The sequence below is a fragment of the Manihot esculenta genome, chromosome 12 (genome assembly GCF_001659605.2).
Source record: "Manihot esculenta cultivar AM560-2 chromosome 12, M.esculenta_v8, whole genome shotgun sequence".
Taxonomy (NCBI): Eukaryota; Viridiplantae; Streptophyta; class Magnoliopsida; order Malpighiales; family Euphorbiaceae; genus Manihot; species Manihot esculenta.
In genome coordinates this window covers 24,719,765-24,731,031 of record NC_035172.2, presented here as the reverse complement: position 1 = coordinate 24,731,031, position 11,267 = coordinate 24,719,765, and the positions used below count along the sequence as shown (strand labels likewise).

Sequence of the window (11,267 nt, the reverse complement as noted above, 5' to 3'; positions counted from 1 at the left end):
TTGATTTTTTATAATTTTAACTGCTAATTAATTTTTTTACTTTTATAAAAATATCTACTAATTAATATTTTCATATACTAAAGATATTTTAAATCTTTATATAATATTTAATAATTAAAATTAATTAATAAATTTTATAAAGTCTAATAAAAATTTTAATATATTTTTAAAAATTATTGATTAATTAATAAAATTTTCTCCCTAAAAAATTTTTGTTTTCTGCGTATTTTGGCACATCCGTTGTTGTCCGAATAATGATATTATTTTGTTGATATTGAGTAAACAAATTATTGTTTTGTGTAATTATTTTGATTGACTATTCTTTTGGGTTAGTTCCTCATGAGTCCCGGCTATACTTCTTTCGTCAAAGGGAGATACAAGTTGTCTGGTTCCAAGCTCCTCCAAAAATGCTATGAATTTATTGCTATTCTGGTTTTCTTGGGATCGTGTTCTTATATTCACTCATGGGCCTTAATCAGACCCATCTCCGATTTGTTTCTCTTCTTCGTTCCAAGACTCTGTTTCACATAAATCTTCAAGCCATGAAGTAAGTTACATCTCTCTTTTTCTTAATTGTGTTCTCATTTTTTCTCTTTTCTGTAAAACTTTTAAAGGGCTCCAGGTGATGTATCTTCTAGTTTCAGTTGCTCTACTCATTAGACTGTAGGTTTCGGCAGTGATATCTTGCTATTTCAGGAACAAAAGGTATGGGTTTGTTGGTTTTGAACTGTAGCAATCTGGGTTCTGTGATTAGTGAAGTGATATTTGGGAGCGATTTTACTTATTAAATTCATGGAGACTCTGTTCGATTCATTTTTCATACAGTATTTTATAAATCGTGGATTGCTCTCTGTTTTACACTTTAATATTTGAGGAGGCACGAGTTGCATTGTTTGACTGGTTTTTAGAATGTGCTTGAAGTAAAATAAATTTTTTTTTTTACAGATGATTACCTTCAATCTTCTTGTCTTGCTTGTGAATACCAGTTTGTTGTTTAAGTCTAATCTGATACTCGCAAGTGGATTACTTCTTTTTAATTTCTTCACCTCAAGAACTAGTTGAGCAATTGAAATATATTATAGATCAATTATTACGTTCCAAATGCTTATATTTCTGGATACGTGATAATCTTGCACCAGGTTGAGGTGTTTTTGCAGAAAATGGATCTTTAAATTAGAAACAGATTAGTACATAGATGTGCTGATGATCTTTTCTAGTTATACCCTATGAGGAATAATATATGACACCAAGGGTGGAGATTAAAATTCAAGCTGGACTTTATTGGTTGAAAATTTTGTCTTCTTTTTTTTTTGATACTGAAAATTTTCTAGGATGCATTTCATCTTTTTTTCATTCTCCTTTTGCTTGATGATATCATTCAGTCCTTCCACTTAACACTAGATAGAATGTGTTGCATACTGCAGAAGTGTGTAAACCGACAAAGAATTATGTGGTTTACACGCTCTCAATATACCCTCACTATAAAGCTACTCATAGTAAATGTATTAGTTAGTCCCTATATTCTCCTATAGACATAACCCAATATATTTACTATTCATGGTATGCAATGAACAATAATCTCTTCATCTTGGATTATGTCCTCCAAAGCCTCTCTCCATTGAGCAAAGGCCAAATAGCCTTTGCACAAATGCTCTTATATATAATGTTAGCCTCCCAATCCTATTTTAATTAGGAATCCAATTTAGTTTAGGAGTAATATTATAATATGAGTCTTACCTGCTATAGGAAATAATCCTCCATCCCGATTAAGGAATATTTTTTCCACCTAATTAGGAAAATGTCTCTCCAAATCCTATGTTGATTATGGGTAATAAATATAACAGAATGGTACTGGAAGTCCTCCTATTTTAAGGGGATATTTTAGCTAGATTTTGGTTGCATAAGCAGTTTTCTATTGCTAAAAATATGTTAACAGCCCTGAGATCAAATTATCTACTCAGAAATGCTGTGGTCTTCATTTTGAAGACTAAAAATACTTTTCACTTCTCTAACTATTTTCACTATGCATTAACAATTTCATCTTGAAATGAAGTTTTGATCTGAGAAATTATGTTATTTTTTACTCAGCAGTAATCCGACAGTTCTAAGCTATGGCATATGATTTTAGTATTATGGTTGAAGGTGTTATTCCCATGATCCCATGATGTTACTTTTCATGTACAAGTTTCTCCTGTACATTATTGAGAAGAACTACAAATTATATCAGCTTAGATTTAATATGCTCATGGATGACAATATGTCTGTCAATGAGTTGTATGACATCTATTGTTTAAAGGCATCATGCTCGCATAGTGTATATTATCTTCATTTCTGGACGCATAACCTTTTTATTCCAGAAAGATATTGGACTTAATGGCTTTATTTTTTTCAATTAATTTGTTTGTTTGTTTGAGGAGAATTCTATTTCATGTATTGACTTCGTCTTCTGTATTTTGGCAATATTTTACTCTCCACAGAACAAGAAAGATTTTTGGGATTTCTCTTTCTCTCATCCTTATAAACTTGGCTGCTATCATGGAGCGAGCTGATGAAAATCTCCTTCCTTCTGTTTACAAAGAAGTCAGTGAAGCTTTCGATGCAGGGCCATCTGATTTGGGTTATCTTACTTTCATAAGGAACTTTATGCAGGGACTGGCATCACCCCTGGCAGGTGTACTAGTTATAAGTTACGACCGCCCTGCAGTTCTTGCAATGGGGACATTATGCTGGTCCTTATCAACTGCTGCAGTGGGTGCAAGCCAGCATTTTCTGCAAGTTGCATTCTGGAGAGCAGTAAATGGCTTTGGACTGGCAATTGTAATACCAGCATTGCAGTCTTTCATTGCTGATAGCTACATGGATGGTACGAGGGGAACTGGATTTGGTTTGGTGAACCTTATTGGTAACTTTGGTGGTATAGGAGGAGGTGTGATCGCCACAATTATGGCTGGCCAGCAGTACTGGGGCATTCAAGGATGGCGGTGTGCCTTCATCATGATGGCAACATTAAGTTCTATTATAGGACTTCTTGTTTTTTTGTTTGTTGTTGACCCAAAGAAAACAATCAGTATCCCTCGTGACACCCGTGAAAGTTTTGATAGGTACAAATCACTTGGATGAGGTTCTTAGTTTCGTCGTTTATTTTGATGTGTACTACTGTATACATATGTTCAGCATACAATCTTTCTTTCTTTTTTTTTTTATTGGAAGAAAAATCAGCATATAATATTAAATGTGCAAAAACCGATCATCTTGGATATAAAGAACCTCTTTTGGGGGGTTAAATAGGTTAGGAAAAAATATCTCTTTTTCTTTTACTTTTAGCGATTTAGTTGTTTTGGCTGCAGGAATGACTTGTTAGAAAGGAGCAATTGTAGTGTATCTTCCATTTGGACAGAGTCTTGGACAGCCATGCAAGTTGTTGTGAGAGTGAAAACATTTCAGGTTATTGTTTTGCAGGGCATTGTTGGTACTCTACCATGGACTGCCATGGTGTTCTTCACTATGTGGTTTGAACTAATAGGTGAGCACATATGCAGTCTATTTACCTGAAACTATAGTATACCCATCAGAAGTACATTGAAAATGGCAATGATTATTATACATTACTAATGTGGATGATTATGATGAAGCTATCAGTGCTTCATCCATTATAATGGAATACCACAATGAATTCTACTGCTCTAAAGATGCGAGAAAAAAACGTTTTATATATTTATTGGGATACCTGTTTTCCTATTTTCACTACATTTTGGGATACCTGTTTTCCTATTTTCACTACATTTTGGGATACCTGTTTTCCTATTTTTTCATAGTTTTAGAATTAGGATAAAGTACTATAGACTGAAATCTGGCTAAGGTTTGTTGTAACATAAATATTTTTCTTTGGGTAAATTACAGTGTAATCTCCAAGATTTCGCAAAATCCACTACATAGTCTCTGTTTTTTTAATAGTAAACAATCTAGTCCCTAAGTTTTTGTTTGTCAAATCTCATGGACTGTATTGAAGATTACCTTTTTTTCCTTCTGCTGTTTCAAAATAGCATTTAGCAATTTAGATTCTTGTAGCATGTTAACCACTCTACTTCGGCCTTTGATGTTATTATATTCTAGCATCAAACGTTTTAGAAACTCCATGACATTTTAGGAATTAGAGAAGTGCTCCATCTCATTCCATTTACAGTGTTGAAATTAGAGAAGGGATTTGAGAAATGCTATAGATTAACGAAGCAACTATGCAAGAAGATTTAGTAATATGCTTGTCAACTGTCTTGTTCAGGTTTTGATCATAGAAGCACTGCATTCCTCCTCAGTCTCTTTGCCATTGGATGTTCATTGGGGGCCCTCCTTGGTGGATTCATCACTGATAGGATGTCGCATATTTACCCGCACTCTGGTCGCATCATGTGTGCACAATTTAGTGCCATAATGGGCATTCCATTCTCTTGGTTTCTTCTTAAAGAAATTCCTCTGTCAGTAAACAGTTATTTCACTTTTGCCGTTACACTTTTCCTGATGGGCCTGACTATCAGCTGGCTCGGCCCTGCTGTCAATGCGCCAATGTTCGCCGAGGTAGTCCCTGTGAAGCACCGAACCATGATATATGCATTTGATCGTGCTTTTGAAGGATCACTCTCTGCTTTTGCTGCACCCTTGGTTGGAATTCTTTCAGAAAATATTTTTGGGTATGATTCAAAATCTGTTGATCCACTTAAAGGTTCTATCAAGCAGGCTTCTGCATTGTCGAAGGGGCTTCTTTCGATGATGACAGTTCCATTTGGTTTGTGTTGCTTGTTCTACGCTCCATTGTACAAGTATTTTAGGCGGGATCGTGAAACTGCCAGAATGGCAAGTTTAAAGGAGATGGAGATGACACGAGAAGCATTGTAAGGACTAATCACTGTAACTATACATTTTTTTTTTTCCGGAAATGATGTCTTTTGCTTGATCAGAGGGTATGCATAGAGGAGCTTTTCTATACAACAGGCTATATGCTTGTCATTCATGTAGTGAAGAATGATCATCTTTTGCTCTGAAATGATAAAACCAAGAAAATGACACAATGCTTCAAGAATTTAAAATGTGAAATTTCAAATCATAACAAATTAAGTTACCATTGCTTAAATAACATACTCTTCAATACATGCGGACAAGCAATATAATTTCAAATCGCGTAATGTATATATAGTCAAATTGCATTTAGACCAATTTTGTTATTTTAGTATTTTGGTATGCTTGATAAATTAACTAAGTATGGAGAAAATTCATATTAGATGCCACCAGATTAAATATTGATAAGTTGCTAAATAATAGAGAAGAATCAAATATTATTTATAATATCGTGAATGCGCAATACAATTTTAGATCGTGTAATGTATGGTCAAATTGCATTTAGACTAATTTCGTTATTTTAGTATTTTGTGAGATTTGTTTTAAATTAATTTGGCGTATGTTAGAAGCCAAATTCGTGCAAGGAGATTTCTCCAAAACAATTTAGAAAAATAATTTTTAATGTAATCTAAATTTGATTATTTGACTAGATTCTATACTATAATTACAACTTTCTATAATAGAATTAAGGTTTGGAGGTTATAAAAACACAATTAAGGTAGCAGCCACAATTAGCCAATGAATAAAGATGATGTTATGAACAATATTTGATTTTTCTCCATTATTTAGCAATTTATCAAGGACTTGAGCCAATTTGAAATTAACAGTGATAGAAACACAACCTTTGTGATTGGAGATCCCATGAAAAATGTTCATATGGGTAATAACAAGTCACTTGTTAGTTCTGACTATTTGTCGTTGTGGCTTTCTATGGTGTGAGAAGTGTTAAGACTACATTAATGAGATGATGAGATGAAAACTCTTAATGATATTCATATCCCTTACGGGTGGTGTATAAATTGCAGTATACACTTAATGATATCACCTATATAAGTGTGGAGTGAGGCCGCTTCTATGAGATTGTGGCATAATCTCTAAAGCACTTATGAACTACCAGGCACACGCATGGCCTATTAGCTCAAAACAACATTGACAACAACACATGTGGAATGTTATGAAATAGATGAGATATTAGCATACAAAAAAGAGTTTTTGGTTCATAGAAATAAAAGCTTCACCAATTACTCTATATGTTAAGTCATATTAATTTAGGTCTGGTTCATAGTCCAAAATACACCAGATTCAAAACATATACGCTAAATTTCTAAATCCAGCAATGAAAAATCTTTTGAAATATGTGGGGTATTGTTATAAAATTAATTTAGATTTCAAAAGATTTGATGGTTGTTGAAGATTTTATGGTCGTTAAAGATTTTGTGAAATTTTTTTGCTATTACAGGTTTGAGATTTAAATCTAATATTAAATCTGGCCGTTGTGATTTTATTATATTATCTCAAGATTTTTCTAACCGTTTACAATGACTTTTTTTTTTTCACAAAGTAGTAAAATAAGATTGTTTTTCTTTGTAAAGATGAAGGCTATTTATAGTGAAAAAATAGCCGTCGTAAGCGGTTAGAAAAATCTTGAGATAATATAATAAAATCACAACGGTCAGATTTAATATTAGATTTAAAAATCAAAGCTGCAACAGCAAACAAATCTCACAAATAAAATTTTCAACGATCATAAAATCTTCAACAACCACAAAATCTTTTGAAATCTAAACTAATCTTACAACAATCCCCACATATTAATTGTTAAAAAAATAGGATAAAATAATTAAACCTGAGTCGTGTTGGATACTATCTTTAAAGATTTATTTTGTAATCTCTCACAATTAAACAAGGTTTTCTGGAATTTAATTTACAGGATTAAAACAACAAAAATTTATCTCTAATTTATAATCGAGCAGGAATCATAGAGAACAAAAAAAATAAAGTAGAAAAATGAGTGTTTTTCTATTTATAGCGAAAAAAATGGCTATTGTAAGCGGTTATAAAAATCTTGAGATAATATAATAAAATCACAACGGTCAAATTTAATATTAGATTTAAATATCAAACGTACAACAGCCAAAACAAAGATGAAACGTTTGATATGTTTCAATTATATAAAGCTGAAATAGAAAATCAATTAAATAAGAAAATAAATAGGATTAAATCAGATAAAGGTGGAGAATATATCTTATTTAATGATTTTTGTGAAAAAGAATGAATAATTCATGAATTTACTCCACCTTATTCACCTGAATCCAATGGAATAGCGGAAAGAAAAAATAAAACATTAAAAGGAATGATGAATACTTTATTAATAAGTTCTTTCTCACCCAATAACCTTTGGGGAAAACTGTATTATCTGCTTGTCATATACAAAATATGATACCTTATAAAAAAACTGATAAAACACCCTAAGAACTTTGAAAATGTTATACACCTAATTTAAAATATTTAAAATATTTAAAAGTGTGGGGGTGTCTTGTTAAAGTAATTCTTTCTAATTCTAAAAAATAAAAAATAGGTACAAAAACTTCTAATTATATATTTATGGGTTATGCTGAACATAGTGCTGCATATAGATTTCTTGTTTTGAAAAGTGATGTGCTTGATTGTAACACTATAATTGAGACAAAAAAATACTGAGTTTTTTGAATATATTTTTCCTTTAAAAGTTGAAAAAATTTTCCATGCAACTAATGAAGATATTTATGAAAATGATTTTGGAAATAATAATGAAGATTTAAGTAAAAGTAAAAGATTAAAAAAAAGAGACTTTTTTGGAAATGACTTTTATACTTATTTTTTTGAAAATGAACCTTTAAGCTTTTTTGATACTATTAAACCTTCCAAAATTCCTTTCTGAAAAAGAAGTAATTAAAGGTGAAATTAATCCTATTACTCAAACTGATACCTGGACTTTAGTAGACTTGTCTTCAGGAGCTAAACCTATTGGTTGTAAATGGATTTTCAAAAGGAAATATAACCCAAATGAGTCAATTGAAAAGTATAAAGCATGGCCTATTAGCATAAAATAGCGTTGACAATAAGATCTTTGGAGTGTTATGAGATTGAGGAGATATTAGCATACAAAAAATGAGTTTTCGGTTCATAGAAACAAATGGAAATATAACCCAAATGGGTCAATTGAAAAGTACAAAGCATGGCCTATTAGCATAAAATAGCGTTGACAATAAGATCTTTGGAGTGTTATGAGATTGAGGAGATATTAGCATACAAAAAATGAGTTTTCGGTTCATAGAAACAAATGGAAATATAACCCAAATGGGTCAATTGAAAAGTACAAAGCATGGCCTATTAGCATAAAATAGCGTTGATAATAAGATCTGTGGAGTGTTATGAGATTGATGGGATACTAGCATACAAAAAACGAGTTTTCGGTTCATAGAAACATGGCCTATTAGCATAAAATAGCGTTGACAATAAGATCTGTGGAGTGTTATGAGATTGATGGGATATTAGCATACAAAAAACGAGTTTTCGGTTCATAGAAACAAAAGTTTCACCAATTACTCTGTATGTTAAGTCTTATTAATCTAGGTTTGGTTCATAGTCCAAAAGATTTTTAAGGCAATGAAAAATCTTTTGAAAAATATGAGGGATTATTGTAAAATTAGTTTAGATTTTAAAAGATTTTATAGTTGTTGAAGATTTTATTTGTGAGATTTTTTTGCTGTTGCAAGTTTGATATTTAAATCTAATATTAAATCTCACCGTTGTGATTTTATTATATTATTTTAAGATTTTTATAACCGCTTACAATGGTCATTTTTTCCACTATAAATAGCATCCATCTTTACAAAGAAAAACACTCTCATTTTTCTACTTTATTCTTTCTCTTCTCTATGTTTTCTGCTGGGTTATAAATTAGAGATAAATTTTTGTTGTTCTGATCCTCAAAATTAAATTCCAGAAGAACCTGTTTAATCTTGGGAGTTACAAAATAAATTTTTAAGGCAGTGTCCAACACGACTCTTTTATTATTTTATCTTATTCTTCCAACAATCCTAGATATTATACCAAGATGTTACATTTTTTTAATATAAGAAGCACTAACATGTCCTAATATAGCATGCCATAAATTAAAAGAATTAAACAAATAAGTAGAAAAAGATGCATTTTCATTTGTTATTGCAGAAATATTGAGAACAAAGAGTCTCTTATTATAATAACATTTTCCAACAAAAATATCATTTTTAATCAGTATAATTTTGTCTGACTCAAAAAACACCTTAATCCCAGTTTTTCCTAATAGAGCTACAGAAATTAATTTAAGTCTGGTTTATAGTCCAAAATACACCAGATCCGATATATATACACTAAATTTCTAAATCCAGCAATGAAAAATCTTTTGAAATATGTGGGAGATTGTTGTAAAATTAATTTAGATTTTAAAAGTTTTTGTGATCGTTGAAGATTTTATGGTCGTTGAAGATTTTATTGTGAGATTTAAATCTAATATTAAATCTGGCTGTTGTGATTTTATTATACTATCTCAAGATTTTTCTAACCGTTTACAACGGCCATTTTTTTCACTATAAATAGTCTCCATCTTTACAAAGAAAAAGAATCATCAAAAGATTGTGGTTGTTGAAGATTTTATGGTGGTCGAAGATTTTATTTGTGAGATTTTTGTATGTTGCATGTTTGATATTTAAATCTAATATTAAATCTGGCTGTTGTGATTTTATTATATTATTTTAAGATTTTTCTAACCGCTTATGACGGTCATTTTTTTCACTATAAAATAGCCTCCATCTTTACAAAGAAAAACAATCTCATTTTTCTACTTTTATTCTTTCTCTTCTCAATGTTTTCTACTAGGTGAGCAACATTCGCTACATTATCAAGTTGTATGATGGGGTTTTTGATCACATGTTGATCCTGGGTTCCACATAAAATGTTACTGATATGGTTTGTGACTATGAGGCCATGGCAAGGGCTCTAAACTACCATGTGTTTTTGTCTAGACTTAGACCATCGAACATTCACCGATTAAAACTTTTTTTACTTGCTACTCAAAAGCTCATATATATCATTTTTACTTGCACCAAACTAGAAGGGGTGAAGAAAAATAATTGGATTTTGAAAATTTATTTTAAGTTGAATTGTATCAATTTTAAAGATTTAAATTAAATTATAAAATAGTAAAAATTTTTGAATTTTTTTATATAAATAAATATTATATGAGTTAAATAAAAAATAATAAAATAAGTTACATAGTTTTATTACATCAACAAAGCTACACTTTTCCATTTGAATTTTTAAAACTGCATATTATAACAAAGTTTGCAAATTTAGGTAATTATATCAACTTTTAAATATTTAGATTAAATTATAAAATAGTAAATTTTAGATTTTCTATAATAAAACTAATTTGTATTATCTATAATTCTAATTTGTAATTTTTATTTTTGTAATTTTATTTTAAAATAACAAAGGCATAAGAAACTTTAAATTTAATAAAAATAATTAATTTATTTTAAAAAATTTACAATTTCTTCACTGAAAGTGATCTCTTACTTTTATAAATTAAATAATTTAAAGATTTTCAGAGACCTATGCTGACTGACATGATCCAAGTAGGGGTATAAAAAAACTAAATTATTCATGAGTTATTCAAGATTCGACTCGATAAAAGTTCGATAGGTCTCGGCTCGTTTTCTAAACGAATTGAGTTCGAATTTAATTTTTAGGATTATTTAACAAACGAGCCAAGTTTAGCTTATATTATTCAGCTCGTTAAGACTCGTGAGCTGACTCGTTAAGAGACTTGCAAGAAGATTCGTCAAGAGACCTGTGAGCTAAACTCATTTATAATACTCATAAATAAATTTAATAATAATCTCATTTATAAACACATTAAATACGGACATTATAAAAATATATATTTATAAAATATAATTATTTATAATTTTATTTTAAATTTATAATAAAAAAACAAATTAATACTATCACTTTATGTATAAAGAAATTTAATATATCAGATAAAAATATATTTAAAGTAAAATAATAATACTACTAACAAGCATTAAGTAATATCTACTTAAAAAATTAAGTAATTTTTTATAAATACTTTTTAATAGGAAAAGATATAAATACTATGTCTTTAATATTTATTTGTATTATTTGTCTCTGCTTCTTCATTTAAAATCGTTAAAAGATTAAATAATATAAACTATGTAACTGTACATATTGTTAATTTATATGTCTATATTGATTTATTGTGTAATTATAATACTAGTTTATATATTTATCTTGATACGGATTCAATAAGATAAATTTCTAAAAATGATGTGGAG

The 11,267-nt window shown here is 29.9% G+C and overlaps 1 protein-coding gene across 2 annotated transcripts; it reads left to right on the top strand.

Annotated features, from left to right (window-relative positions):
• Positions 1 to 306: 306 nt before the first annotated feature.
• Positions 307 to 4,951, top strand: LOC110628614. Of its 2 annotated transcripts, none has more exons than XM_021775386.2 (4): positions 307 to 547; positions 2,478 to 3,101; positions 3,333 to 3,523; positions 4,280 to 4,951. In XM_021775386.2, the coding sequence occupies exons 1-4, from the start codon at positions 465 to 467 to the stop codon at positions 4,888 to 4,890; spliced, it is 1,509 nt and encodes a 502-aa protein (XP_021631078.2). In that variant the 5' UTR covers positions 307 to 464; the 3' UTR covers positions 4,891 to 4,951. The 2 variants fall into 2 exon arrangements, with proteins under 2 accessions (XP_021631078.2, XP_021631079.2); XM_021775387.2 differs by having other exon boundaries at positions 308 to 547; positions 3,348 to 3,523.
• Positions 4,952 to 11,267: the final 6,316 nt, after the last annotated feature.

Excerpts from the sequence above, each read along its gene's own strand:
- LOC110628614 (XM_021775386.2), top strand. The coding sequence starts at position 465 with ATGGGCCTTAATCAGACCCATCTCCGATTTGTTTCTCTTCTTCGTTCC. Across the intron at positions 3,102-3,332 it reads ACCCGTGAAAGTTTTGATAG|TTGTTTTGGCTGCAGGAATG; the intron begins GTACAAATCACT and ends TTAGCGATTTAG. Across the intron at positions 3,524-4,279 it reads TATGTGGTTTGAACTAATAG|GTTTTGATCATAGAAGCACT; the intron begins GTGAGCACATAT and ends TGTCTTGTTCAG.